The 15,046-nt window shown below is 41.7% G+C and overlaps 1 protein-coding gene across 1 annotated transcript in view; it reads right to left on the bottom strand.

Annotated features, from left to right (window-relative positions):
- SNTG2 (syntrophin gamma 2) overlaps window positions 1–15,046 on the bottom strand; it is a 778,898-nt gene that overhangs the window by 43,125 nt on the left and 720,727 nt on the right. The window contains exon 15 of the mRNA XM_077291344.1: window positions 10,410–10,502. Within this exon, the coding sequence (XP_077147459.1) occupies window positions 10,410–10,502 (93 nt within the window). The remainder of the gene's footprint in view (window positions 1–10,409; window positions 10,503–15,046) is intronic.

Here is a 15,046-nt window from a genome sequence, read left to right as displayed (position 1 = left end):
TCTTCTGAACAGGCACCTGAGACTATGCAATGTGATAGAATTCAGTCCAGAAGTGAACGGCAAAATTATAGGCGGAAAAATGGTTTGTGTTTTTATTGTGGTGATTCAGCTCATGTTATATCAGCATGCTCTAAACGCACAAAAAGGGTTGATAAATCTTTTGCCATTGATACTCTGCAGTCTAAGTTCATTTTGTCTGTGACTCTGATTTTTTCACTGTCTTCCATTTCCGTCGATGCCTATGTGGATTCAGGCGCTGCCCTGAGTCTTATGGATTGGTCATTTGCTAAACGCTGCGGTTTTAGTCTAGAGCCTCTGGAAGTTCCTATTCCTCTGAAGGGAATTGATTCTACACCATTGGCTATGAATAAACCGCAGTATTGGACACAAGTGACCATGCGCATGACTCCCGTTCATCAGGAGGTGATTCGCTTCCTTGTACTGTATAATTTACATGATGTACTAGTGCTTGGTCTGCCATGGTTACAAACTCATAATCCTGTCCTGGACTGGAAAACAATGTCTGTGCTAAGCTGGGGATGTCAGGGGGTTCATGATGATGCACCTCCGATTTCTATCGCTTCATCGACTCCTTCGGAGATCCCTGCGTTTTTGTCAGATTATAAGGATGTTTTTGAGGAGCCTAAGCTCAATTCAATCCCTCCTCATAGAGAGTGTGACTGTGCTATAGAATTGATTCCTGGCAGTAAGTTCCCTAAGGGTCGTTTATTTAATCTGTCACTGCCAGAGCATACTGCTATGCGGAATTATATTAAGGAGTCCTTGGAAAAGGGACATATTCGTCCATCTTCGTCCCCTCTGGGAGCAGGGTTTTTTTTCGTGGCAAAAAAAGATGGTTCCCTGAGGCCTTGTATAGATTATCGTCTTCTGAATAAGATTACAGTCAAATACCAGTATCCATTGCCATTATTTACTGATTTGTTTGCTCGCATTAAGGGGGCTAGGTGGTTCACTAAAATAGATCTTCGTGGTGCGTATAATCTGGTGCGGATAAAACAGGGTGATGAGTGGAAAACCGCATTTAATACGCCTGAGGGCCATTTTGAGTATTTGGTAATGCCTTTTGGACTCTCCAATGCTCCGTCAGTCTTTCAGTCCTTTATGCACAATATTTTCCGTGAATATCTGGATAAGTTTATGATTGTGTATTTGGATGATATTTTGGTGTTTTCTGATGACTGGGAGTCTCATGTTCTACAGGTCAGGAAGGTGTTTCAGGTTTTGCGGGCCAATTCTCTGTTTGTGAAGGGCTCAAAGTGTCTCTTCGGAGTCCAGAAGATTTCTTTTTTGGGGTACATTTTTTCTCCTTCTACTATTGAGATGGATCCCGTTAAGGTTCAGGCTATTTGTGACTGGACACAACCTACATCTGTTAAGAGCCTTCAGAAGTTCTTGGGGTTTGCTAATTTTTATCGTCGGTTCATTGCTAATTTTTCCAGTATTGTTAAACCTTTGACTGATTTGACTAAAAAGGGTGCTGATGTTGCTGATTGGTCTCCTGCGGCCGTGGAGGCCTTTCGGGAACTTAAGCGCCGGTTTTCTTCTGCTCCTGTGTTGTGTCAACCAGATGTTTCACTTCCTTTTCAGGTGGAGGTTGATGCTTCCGAGATTGGAGCGGGGGCGGTTTTGTCACAGAGAAGTTCTAATGGCTCGGTGACGAAGCCATGTGCTTTCTTCTCTAGAAAATTCTCGCCCGCCGAGCGCAATTATGATGTGGGTAATCGGGAGCTTTTGGCCATGAAGTGGGCATTTGAGGAGTGGCGTCATTGGCTTGAGGGTGCTAAACATCGCGTGGTGGTCTTGACTGATCACAAGAATCTCATTTACCTTGAGTCTGCCAGGCGTTTGAATCCTAGACAGGCTCGTTGGTCATTATTTTTTTCTCGTTTCAATTTCGTGGTTTCATACCTGCCAGGTTCAAAGAATGTGAAGGCAGATGCTCTTTCCAGGAGTTTTGTGCCTGATTCTCCTGGAGACACTGGGCCTGCTGGTATCCTTAGGGATGGGGTAATATTGTCCGCCGTATCCCCAGACTTGCGACGCGCATTGCAGGAGTTTCAGGTGGATAAACCGGATCGATGTCCACCAGAAAGACTGTTTGTTCCGGATGATTGGACCAGTAGAGTCATCTCCGAGGTCCATTCTTCTGTGTTGGCTGGTCATCCTGGAATATTTGGTACAAGAGATTTGGTGGCCAGGTCTTTTTGGTGGCCTTCCTTGTCTAGGGATGTGCGTACCTTTGTGCAGTCTTGTGAAGTGTGTGCTCGAGCTAAGCCTTGCTGTTCACGGGCTAGTGGGTTGTTGTTATCTTTGCCCATCCCGAAGAGGCCTTGGACGCACATTTCCATGGATTTTATTTCTGATCTCCCGGTTTCACAGAAAATGTCCGTTATCTGGGTTGTGTGTGACCGCTTTTCTAAGATGGTTCATTTGGTGCCCTTGCCTAAGTTACCCTCCTCCTCTGAGTTGGTTCCTTTGTTTTTTCAGAACGTGGTTCGTTTGCATGGGATTCCGGAGAATATCGTTTCTGACAGGGGATCCCAGTTTGTGTCTAGATTTTGGCGGACGTTTTGTGCCAAGATGGGCATTGATTTTTCTTTCTCGTCTGCATTCCATCCTCAGACGAATGGCCAGACGGAGCGAACTAATCAGACCTTGGAAACTTATTTGAGGTGTTTTGTTTCTGCTGATCAGGATGACTGGGTTGCTTTTTTGCCACTGGCCGAATTTGCTCTTAATAATCGGGCTAGTTCTGCCACGTTGGTCTCTCCTTTTTTTTGTAATTCGGGGTTTCATCCTCGTTTTTCCTCTGGTCAGGGGGAATCTTCGGATTGTCCTGGAGTGGACGTGGTGGTGGACAGGCTACATCAGATTTGGAATCAGGTGGTGGACAATTTGAAGTTATCTCAGGAGAAGACTCAGCAGTTTGCTAATCGCCGTCGCCGCATGGGTCCCCGACTTCTTGTTGGGGACTTGGTGTGGTTGTCTTCTCGTTTTGTCCCTATGAAGGTCTCTTCTCCTAAGTTCAAGCCTCGGTTCATCGGTCCTTATAGGATCTCGGAGATTCTTAACCCTGTATCTTTTCGTTTGGATCTCCCAGCATCGTTTGCTATTCATAATGTGTTCCATCGGTCATTGTTGCGGAGGTATGAGGTGCCCGTTGTTCCTTCGGTCGAGCCTCCTGCTCCGGTGCTGGTGGAGGGAGAATTGGAGTATGTTGTTGAAAAGATCTTGGATTCTCGTGTTTCCAGACGCAAACTCCAGTATTTGGTTAAGTGGAAGGGTTATGGTCAGTAGGATAATTCCTGGGTGGTCGCCTCCGATGTTCACGCGACTGATTTGGTCCGCGCCTTCCATAGAGCTCACCCTGATCGCCCTGGGGGTTCTCGTGAGGGTTCGGTGACCCCTCCTCAAGGGGGGGGTACTGTTGTGGATTCTGTTGGTGGGCTCCCTCTGGTGGTTACTGCTGGTACTGGGTGACTTTGGTGGGTTGCGGCCTTTTGTTTCCACCTGTCCATCAGAGGCTGGGTGTTTCCTATTTTACCTGGCCTTTCTGTCATTTCCCTTGCCGGCTTTCAATGTGTTCAGATGTGCTCTGTTTGGTTCCTGCCTACCTGCTCCCAGATCTTTCAGGATAAGCTAAGTGCTGATTTTCAGTTGTTTGGTTTTTGGTCCAGCTTGCTTAGAATGTCTCTATGCTAGCTGGTTGCTCTAGTGGACTGAGGTTCTCCCCATGTGCCATGAGTTGGCACATGGGTTCTTGTAATCTCAGGATGGTTTTTTTGATTAGGGTTTTTTGCTGACCACTCAGTCCCCTTTTGTATCATTCTGCTTTCTAGTTTTCAGCGGGCCTCTATTTGCTAAAGCTATATACATCATCTCTATGTGTGTGCCTTCCTCTCATTTCACCGTCAATACATGTGGGGGGCAACTATACCTTTGGGGTTAATTCCTCTGGAGGCAAGTGAGGTCTTGTTTTCTCTGCAGTACTAGTTAGCTCTTAGGCTGGTGCGTGGCGTCTAGAACCAACGTAGGAACGCTCCCTGGCTATCTCTAGTTGCGTTTGTCAGGCGTAGGGCAGCGGTCAGCCCAGGTTCCATCACCCTAGAGCTCGTCCGATATTTGTTATACTTTGCTTGTCCTGTGCTATCCCTAGCCATTGGGGATTCATGACACATGACCAGACCACATATTACCACCACATAGTGACTGAATACTACAATACATAGTTACATAGTTACATAGTTATTAAGGTTGAAGGAAGACTTTAAGTCCATCTAGTTCAACCCATAGCCTAACCTAACATGCCCTAACATGTTGATCCAGAGGAAGGCAAAAAACCCCATGTGGCAAAGAGTAAGCTCCACATTGGGGAAAAAAATTCCTTCCCGACTCCACATACGGCAATCAGACTAGTTCCCTGGATCAACGCCCTATCAAGGAATCTAATATATATACCCTGTCACATTATACTTTTCAAGAAAGGCATCCAGTCCCCTCTTAAATTTAACTAACGAATCACTCTTTACAACATCATATGGCAGAGAGTTCTATAGTCTCACTGCTCTTACAGTAAAGAATCCGCGTCTGTTATTATGCTTCAACCTTCTTTCCTCCATACGTAGAGGGTGCCCCCTTGTCCCCGTCTCAGGTCTATGATTAAAAAGATCATCAGAAAGGTCTTTGTACTGTCCCCTCATATATTTATACATTAAAATAAGATCACCCCTTAGTCTTCGTTTTTCCAAACTAAACAGCCCCAAGTGTAATAACCTATCTTGGTATTGCAGACCCCCCAGTCCTCTAATAACCTTGGTCGCTCTTCTCTGCACCCGCTCTAGTTCAGCTATGTCTTTCTTATACACCGGAGACCAGAACTGTGCACAGTATTCTAAGTGTGGTCGAACTAGTGACTTGTATAGAGGTAAAATTATGTTCTCCTCATGAGCATCTATGCCTCTTTTAATGCATCCCATTATTTTATTTGCCTTTGTAGCAGCTGCCTGACACTGGCCACTGAATATGAGTTTGTCATCCACCCATACACCCAGGTCTTTTTCATTGACGGTTTTGCCCAGAGTTTTAGAATTAAGCACATAATTATACATCTTATTACTTCTACCCAAGTGCATGACCTTACATTTATCCCCATTAAAGCTCATTTGCCATTTATCAGCCCAAGCTTCTAGCTTACATAAATCATCCTGTAATATAAAATTGTCCTCCCCTGTATTGATTACCCTGCAGAGTTTAGTGTCATCTGCAAATATTGAAATTCTACTCTGAATGCCCCCTACAAGGTCATTAATAAATATGTTAAAAAGAAGAGGGCCCAATACTGACCCCTGTGGTACCCCACTGCTAACCGTGACCCAGTCCGAGTGTGCTCCATTAATAACCACACTTTGTTTCCTATCCCTGAGCCAGGTCTCAACCCACTTACATATATTTTCCCCTATCCCCATTATTCTCATTTTATGTATCAACCTTTTGTGTAGCACCATATCAAAAGCTTTTGAAAAGTCCATATACACTACATCTACTGGGTTCCCTTGGTCCAGTCCGGAACTTACCTCTTCATAGAAGCTGATCAAATTAGTCTGACATGAACGGTTCCTAGTAAACCCGTGTTGATACTGGGTCATGAGGTTATTCCTCTTCAGATACTCCAGTATAACATCCCTTAGAAAACCCTCCAGGATTTTACCCACAGTAGAGGTTAAGCTTACTGACCTATAATTTCCGAGTTCAGTTTTTGTCCCCTTTTTAAATATTGGCACCACATTTGCTATACGCCAGTCCTGTGGTACAGACCCTGTTATTATGGACTCTTTAAAGATTAAAAATAATGGTCTATCAATGACTGTACTTAATTCCTGCAGTACTCGGGGGTGTATCCCATCCGGGCCCGGAGATTTGTCAATTTTAGTGATTTTTAGACGCCGCCGTACTTCCTGCTGGGTTAGGCAGGTGACATTTAATGGGGAATTTTTGTTATCACTGATCATATTGTCTGCCATGGGATTTTCTTGTGTAAATACTGATGAAAAAAAGTCATTTAGCATATTGGCTTTTTCCTCATCCTCATCCACCATTTCACCCAGACTATTTTTAAGGGGGCCAACACTTTTATTTTTTAGTTTCTTACTATTTATGTAGTTAAAGAATATTTTGGGATTATTTTTACTCTCTCTGGCAATGAGTCTCGCTGTCTCAATTTTTGCTGCCTTGATTTGCTTTTTACAGAATTTATTTAATTTTCTGTTTTTATTTAATGCCTCATCACTATCTACTTCCTTTAATTCTCTAAATGCTTTCTTTTTGTCACTTATTGCGTCCCTTACAGCTCTATTTAGCCATATTGGTTTCCTCCTATTTCTAGTATGTTTATTCCCATAAGGTATATACTGTGCACAGGTCCTATCCAGGATGCTAATAAACATCTCCCATTTTCTTTGTGTATTTTTATGTCTCAGGATATCATCCCAGTTAATTGCACCAAGATCATCTCTCATCCGTTGGAAATTTTCCCTCCTGAAGTTTAGTGTCCTTGTCACCCCTCTACTACACATCTTATTAAAGGATACACGAAAACTTATTATTTTGTGATCACTATTCCCCAAGTGACCCCCAACCCTTATATTTGCTATGCGGTCTGACCTGTTGGTTAATATTAGGTCTAGCAGTGCCCCCCTTCTTGTTGGGTCCTGAACCAGTTGTGAAAGGTAATTGTCTCTCATAGTTGTCAAAAACCGATTACCTTTGCTGGAAATGCAGGTTTCTGTTCCCCAATCTATTTCAGGGTAGTTGAAGTCCCCCATAATAATGACTTCTCTTTGAGTCGCTGCTTCATCTATTTGCTTTACGAGGATATTCTCCATTGCTTCCATTACTTTTGGAGATTTATTACAAACCCCTATCAGTAATTTATTATTTTTTCCCCCTCCCCTTATCTCCACCCACAGGGACTCTACATTTTCATTAAATTCACCTATATTATCACGCCGGATGGGTTTTAAGGACGATTTTACATACAGACACTCACCTCCCCCTCGTTTATCTGTACGGTCATTTCTGAAAAGGCTATAGCCCTGCAAGTTAACAGCCCAGTCATGGCTCTCATCCAGCCATGTTTCAGATATCCCCACCATGTCATAATTATGCTCCAACAACATTAATTCTAATTCGTCTATTTTGTTGGCGAGGCTTCTGGTATTAGTATACATGCACTTGATGTTCCTCTCTGTACCTCTATTCTTTCTTAAATTATTAACTGTTCTAACCCCACCCCCCATGCCACCGCCACCCCCAACTTCCTTATTTGTGCCCAGGTCTCTAGCTGCTCTATCTTCCCCTCCTATAAATTGAATACCCTCGCCCCCAATCCCTAGTTTAAACACTCCTCCAACCTTCTAGCCATTTTCTCCCCCAGCACAGCTGCACCTTCCCCATTGAGATGCAGCCCGTCCCTAGCGTAGAGCCTGTAGCCCACTGAGAAGTCAGCCAAGTTCTGCAGGAACCCAAACCCCTCCTTCCTACACCAATTCTTGAGCCACTTATTACCCTCCCTAATCTCCCGTTGCCTCTCTGGCGTGGCACGTGGTACATGCAGTATTTCGGAAAATACCACGTTGGAGGTCCTTGCTTTCAGCTTGCAGCCTAATTCCCTGAAATCATCTTTAAGGACCGTCCACCTACCTCTAACTTTGTCATTTGTGCCAATGTGCACCATGACCGCTGGGTCCTCACCAGCCCCTACCAGTAATCTGTCAACCCGATCAGCGATGTGTTGGACTCGAGCACCAGGTAGGCAGCACACCGTCCGACGATCCCTGTCTTTCTGACAGATTGCCCTATCTGTTCCCCTAATAATTGAGTCCCCCACTACCAGCACCTGTCTGGCCTGTACTGCTCTCCTATTTCCCTCCTTACTGGAGCAGTCACTCCTCTGGATTTCTGAGGGCATGCCTGGCTGCAGCAGTGCTACCCCTGTACTGGCACCCCCCTCATCCGCCAACTTAGCAAACTTATTGGGGTGTGTCAGATCAGGACTAGCCTCCCTGGCACTCTTCCCTCTACCCCGTTTTCTGAATGTCACCCAGCTACCTACTTCACTGTCCTGTAGCTCCATCCTACCATCCCCCCCTCATCTATCCCATTGAGCGTCTGCTCAGTGAGCAGAAGACTCCTCTCCATATTGTCTATGGATCTCAGTGTTGCCAGCTGCACATTTAGATCCAGAATATGGGTTTCCAAATGCACAATGTGCTCACATCTCGCACAGCAGTATGCACCCTCGACCGGCTGATCAAGGACTGCATACATGTGGCAAGATGTGCACTGGATGGCATTAACAATAGTGGAGCACATTTCCTAATGGGGATTGCACCAGACAGAAACGTTAAATAAAAATAAATACAAAGTATTAATAAATTACAGACAGCAATTCCTCCCTTGGAAACTCCCTGATTCCAAAGTCACTGAATCACAAGTCACACTTACTGCCGTTCACACTTACTCTCAGGTCACACTCAGCTCGCTCACACTCGCTAAGCTGAAGATTTAAACATTTTTTTTTCCCTTCAGCAACAATCCACCTTGCTGTTCAATGCTCTACCAAAAAGGACTTGAGTCCCAAACAGCTGCCCCTTATAACCCCTTAATTATGAGCCCCCACCCTAAGTTAACACCTTGTGAATATAGCTACTCCCAATTCAGCAACTCACACCAATTCACACAGGAATTTGTTAAAGGCTTTCCAAATACCTCTTCACTGAATCACAAGTCACACTTACCGCCATTCACACTAAAGGTACCATCACATTAAGCGACGCTGCAGCGATATCGACAACGATGCCGATCGCTGCAGCGTCACTGTGTGGTCGCTGGAGAGCTGTGTACAGGTAATACAGTGATCACTGGTGACATTATACACAGGAGCTCTGTATATAGTGTCAGTGTACAGGTAATACAGGGATCACCAGTGACATTATACACAGGAGCTCTGTATATAGTGTCAGTGTACAGGTAATACAGGGATCACCAGTGACGTTATACACAGGAGCTCTGTAAAAAGTACCAATATTATTCTATGGTGCCGTGCACATGTTAGATTTTTTTCTTGGACAGAACTTGTCAAAGGGAAAAATTGCAGCATGTCCTAGCGTGATCGAATATTCGGATTGCATTCAGCCATGCAAGTCAATGACTCGGATGACATCTGACTGTAGTCCGATTTTCACGGATTGACAAAATGGAGAAGATGGAGAATTTTTTCTCTCCGTCTTCTGCTCATCTGAATGAATCAGATCACACACTATGATCACACTCTGATCAACTCTGATGTGTCATTTGCAAAATGGACCCAATGAGATAATCCACGGTCACTTGCACTCTTTGAAGTAAATGATTGTGTCAAATAATTACTTTATTCTATCGGATTGGTCATTTAGATATAGGGAATCTTGGACAGAAATTAGCAAAAGTTAGTAGAAAATGACGACAATTTGGTGAGTACTTCACACCTGGAAAGAAACAATTCAGTAAAACTTTGTGAATGAGGCAAATGCCTCCACTCCAATGTAATGTTTTTGGTAAACCACCCTTTAGTGTTCCTAGCATGGACCAACGCTCCTCTAAAGTACTGAAAATGCTGAAAAAACAGCCTATAAGGCATAAAAAGAGATGAAAGAGCTGGCACAAAGAGCGACTCCCGCTCATGTGGACGAAACACAAGCATGCAGTAGAGATTATTCTCCCATTCATTTCAGTAAAGTCCATGAAATACAACATTTCCCTGTGCATCTCCATTAAAGCAGCTCATCAGGGGGATTTAAGGAAGTTGAATCCCAGATCCTTTCAGTTATTATAATAAATTATAGTTTGATTACATAGCGCTATCATATATTATGCAGTGTTTTACACATTATCTTCCTGTCCCCATTGGGACCCACAATCTACATCCCCTATCATTATGCCTTAGGAGCATCAGAGGAAATTGGAGAAAACACTGAGAGAACATACAAACTCCTTGCAGATCTTGTCCTTGGTGGGATTTGGACCCGGGACCCCAGAGTTGCAACGCAACAGTACTAATCACTGAGCAGTTAGGGTGACTATTCTAAAATATAATGTTGAGATGGGACAAATACCTTTTAGATGTATTTCACATCCATTACAGATTAGTAAGCATCTTTATCGATTTGCATTATGATATTAATAGAACAGAACATCAGCGCATTGGAAATCAAACATGATGCAATAAACTTCACAATAATTAAGCTCAAGCTACTTACATTATTGATCTCTGGAGATATGCATTTTCTAATAAAAGAATTAGTAGCGGTTGAACAGTATTATTCAATAAGAATTATCCTGCATAGTTTTACCTTTGATTTACTGTCAAAACAGGTAAATCCGGATAGAAAATCCACAGTGAAGCAAACAGCATCCCCCTGGCTGTTACAGGCATATGTCTTTGACTGTAATATAAAGGAATAAATAAATTAACAAATCAATAAATACATGAATACACATATACAATTTTATATTAAAATACCATGTATTCAAAATGAACTGTTTAACCCATGAAAACTCGATCTATACCCAGTAGTCGGTCTTCCCAAGTCCAACTTCACATAGTCAAGGTTTCCATATCATGCACTGATGAAGGCGAAAAGGACCAAATCAGCTGCATACAAGTTGCAAGAAAAAGGTTCTGTACTTAATAGAATGTATCTGTTCTATTCACATGCATAATTTCCATGCATAGGCCTAACGAGGACTTTAACATTGATGACCTTTCGTTAGGATAGGTAATCAAAGTCTGATAGTGTGGGTGTGACACCTGGCACCCTCACCGATCTGCTGTTCCTGGTGTTGGCGGTGGTCGGAACTGCTCAGTTGTGGAGCTCCTCCGTCTACCAACAATAGTCACAGATGGATATTGCATATCTGCCCTATTTTTAAATCAATAGATGGCAGATGTGCAATTTCTGACCATGGCCACTACATGGTTGACAGAGCTGTGATGTGCAGCTCCGTAACTAAGCAGTCCCGGCTGATGTCTACACTGGGATCAGCTTATAGGCAGGGGTGACGGGTGTCACACTGATCAAAAATTGATAACCTATCCTAAGGATAGGCCATCAATATTATAGTTTCGGTTAACCCCTTCAAAGGTCCACGTCATTTTTTTTTTATTTGCCCCTTACTTACCTATCATGTGTGTAAGTGTCATCAAAGTAGCAACAAACACATTGGTTGCTGTCTTTTCCTGGTTTCTGTAGCATTTCTGACCTGCTATGATCACTGTAAGAAGCAGAAGTCACTTTTGGAATTTTCTCTACACAAGTTTATGCAAGGCTCAAAAGTCTTATAGACTGACATTGATTGAGTAACCGCCACTCCTCACAGTGATCTGGAAGATTATAGATGTGGTCATATGCTGTTGGAGCTGAAACTTCGAGAAGATGGCGACCAGTGAGTACGTTGCTACCTTCCGGACACTTACACACAAGATGGCTAACAAATGGGAAAATAAAAAAATCCCTGAAATGGGGCTCTAAAGACTGTCTCCACCAACTTTTTAAAAAAGACTATTCATTTTCTTTTTGAGAACTTGATATCGAAGTGTAAGACTTTGATAGACATTACCCACATTAAAATGGACATCTTACTTTCCCAAATGACATTCGTTATTCCTACGTCTGCAGTTTTCTACTCTTAGATCTGAAAAAATGTCAAATGACCTAAGATTATTTTAAGACTAGAACATTTCCTGACCTTGTTATGCCAATGAGGATTTGACAAAGGTCCTGTAGCAATGTAAAATGTGAAGTCTCTAAAAGTTTCCTTTTCTGTAAATATATTGCTATATAGTAAATTTCTGCTTTGTAGTGCTGACATTCTTTACAGGTTATAAGACCTTCTTAATGGTTTTTCACTTGGTATCGTCCTGGTAAAAGCTCTATGTATATTTAACTATTGACGATGTTGACATACATTAACCTACTGTACATTTCACATAGAGCATTTTCCCACTTTATTTTTTCTTTTTCTACCAACTTTACGTCTTAGATTTCTAACTTTAGTTAATTAAATGATGTTATATTTAGAACCATGTAATGAAGGAAAAATCATTTTAAAACTGGGATCTTTTGGTGACCATATTTTATCATTAACAGTCCAAAAAGTTCTGCTAAGAAGGTAAAGAATATAACAACTATAAAAGTATAAATGTAACCATTATTTCCTACAATGAGGTTATAGGTGGTCCACAGTTTGCAATAGCACCCAAACCATTGTGCTAGAAAAGTCGAAAAGTACCTCTGCATGCCAGAAGACACCAATATTATAAATGTCACAGAGTAGATAGGAGGAAACTTTAAGGACTTTGCTTTAGGGAACAATTACACTTCTGGATCTACATTTTCATATACAGTTGTAAGAAAGTCTTGTGGGGCATCCTATTTTGATATGACCACATAGTGATATGTTCACAAAAATAACTGAGTTATCTTGTGATATTCAATGGAGACGTATCAGGATATGTTTCTTTGGAGGATGTCCATGAGCTTGAACCTATACTGCTCACTCTTATAGAAACATACAGGAAGGAGTGTTTTTATGGGGACACTGGCAGAGATTTTCTTCTCACAGGAAACTTGTAAGTATTATACTTGATATGCTGACAAAAGAATATTTCAATCAATGAAATATACAGTAACAGCTAAGTTTGGTGGTTACACACAGTATTGGTGGTTATTCAACAGAGTCTTAGTACAGAGCTTGATGGTTATGCATCAAAGTAGAGGCACAAAGCTTGGCAGTAGCTAAAAGAAAGTGGAAACAATCTTTTACTGAAGCTCACAATAAGCTTACAGTAGAAGATTACTAGCAACAACAGGAACAATTAATTGTCCCTACAAAGTGGATCCAACTTAGCACAATTGTGGTTGCAGATATTGGCAAGCTAGCACAGTCTAAGGTCACCGTTCCTTTACACTCTTCCACAATACGGTTTTAGGCTGGTAGTGGTCTGTGGACACTAGCAACATTGAGGGTTTTCTCCATATTCTTGGAGTATTTACTCCATCTATCCTAAAATATAGGCAGTTTAAACCAAGTCCACAACATATGAGGAAAGTCAGGACTTTTATTCTCCACCTCTCTTTAGAAGAACCACCTCCAACCACTTGATCCTACCACTGTTCTCATTCAGGATAGCTGTTCTGCAGTCTGACCACGAGGAGTCCCTATCTGTGATCTGGCACCACCTAGAACAATATCTTGAATTGTTGCAGTTAGTGTAGTGCCATGCGTAGCAGTCATCCCAGTGGCACTTTGGCCGCAGCGACCTCTACGTGTGAAGCTCTCGCTTCAAGCTAAGATAAACTGATTTGATCAACTTTCAAAAAACATTAATGATCCCAGTCACCCAGTGTGTAAAACCCTAAAATAATTCCCCAAATTAGGCAACATTATGACAAATGAAACGACAGAGAATAGTGGATGCAAACATACATTCTGTTTCTCTGTGCTCAATTTTATATCTTAAAAAAATTGACTGAAGCTGATTTGTTTTGGAAATCATTTTAACAAAGTTGTTTCTGCAGTATATACCTACATTTTTGCAATACACATGAAGCTGTATAGAATTCTCGCATAACATTTTTTGACCCACGAACCGCATGTGAAATGTCCCTCAAGTTTCAGCTGTTTAACCAGTATAAAAGAAATGGCTACAAATGTCGGGTCATTAGCTCCTACAATTTGCCAGGTATTATAAGGTTAAAATTCCAGTGAATTGGTTTTATTACTGAGCTTCTGCTGTTTCACCAGCACAATATAGAAATGCGTGCAATTCAAAACAAACCATCACTGTTAATTGGCTGTAAAAATTGATTCAGCCTCATAAAGCAAATCATTAATTTTAAGTGCTCACTCTTCTTTATCCTTTATGATTTTTTAGATTTCCAATGATCTATTAAACCACTAGAAAAGCCTTATACCATAGTTTGTGTTGACCAATTTTGCATATGGCAAACGTGATGTTCAGAAAGAAAGGCAACTGTTTATCACAATACAATTTCTTATATTTCCAATGTATTTAAGGAGAGGAATAAAGGAACTTGCATATTGACTCATACCCGACAATCCCTTTAATAAGAGGAATATGAACATGGGGTTTTATAGTTATAATATCTTTAAAAATCTTTTGATTTGTGCCAATAGTTGCTAGGCAAAACCATATGTCGCCATAGATACAGACTACAAACAATCTCAGTGTAGTCTGATACTGCAGTCAATGTGCCATCTATCTGCCCCTAATTCTTGCAAACCTAACAAATGTAATTTAGGAAGAAAATAGGAATACTTGGAAAGGGTTTGTTTGCAGTCTGTTATCATAAAAATAGATCTCCATTAAAGCTGCAAACACAAAACAATACAACACTTTAATTAAGAGCGAAAGCAAAGATGTACCATGCCATCCTCTGGTCACAGTGGAGATCTAAATATATAGGGAAAGTAAATGCTTTGGTCAATCAAGTATTGTTATGGTATATAATTGCTATAAAAAAAAAAAATGGCCCCGATCTGCTCTACCCCGTTTACATTGAGGTTTTTTGACGCAAGTTGAGGCTTTAAAATTAGAGGATAGGACCATCCCAATTGGGGTACACCTTGTCATGGTGGGATGGTTTTTATGCTTTCTTGGTTAAAAAGAGTATTTACTAAGTACCCTACGTTATTGATATGTATTATTACTATTTACTTACTACAGGATGTTTGCACATTTTGTTTGTATCTTAGGTTTTGTCTGCTAAATGGCCACAATGTGAACATGCTCCTGTGGTTTGCATGTACATCAACTTATTCACTGGCTCATTTCTTTGGGTTTGATGTAGTTTTTTGTACTTTGCACAAACGGGTGTGGCTTCTCGTTTTTTTTTTTAGATATCCATTTAATCTATATAGTTTCCCATGGGCAACTGTCTGAACTAGTAGGGTCCCAGTCCTGCTC

Source organism: Ranitomeya variabilis, chromosome 2 (assembly GCF_051348905.1).
Source record: "Ranitomeya variabilis isolate aRanVar5 chromosome 2, aRanVar5.hap1, whole genome shotgun sequence".
NCBI classification, from domain to species: Eukaryota; Metazoa; Chordata; class Amphibia; order Anura; family Dendrobatidae; genus Ranitomeya; species Ranitomeya variabilis.
Note: the sequence above shows the minus strand (reverse complement) of the source record. Positions and strands in the feature narration are given on the sequence as shown.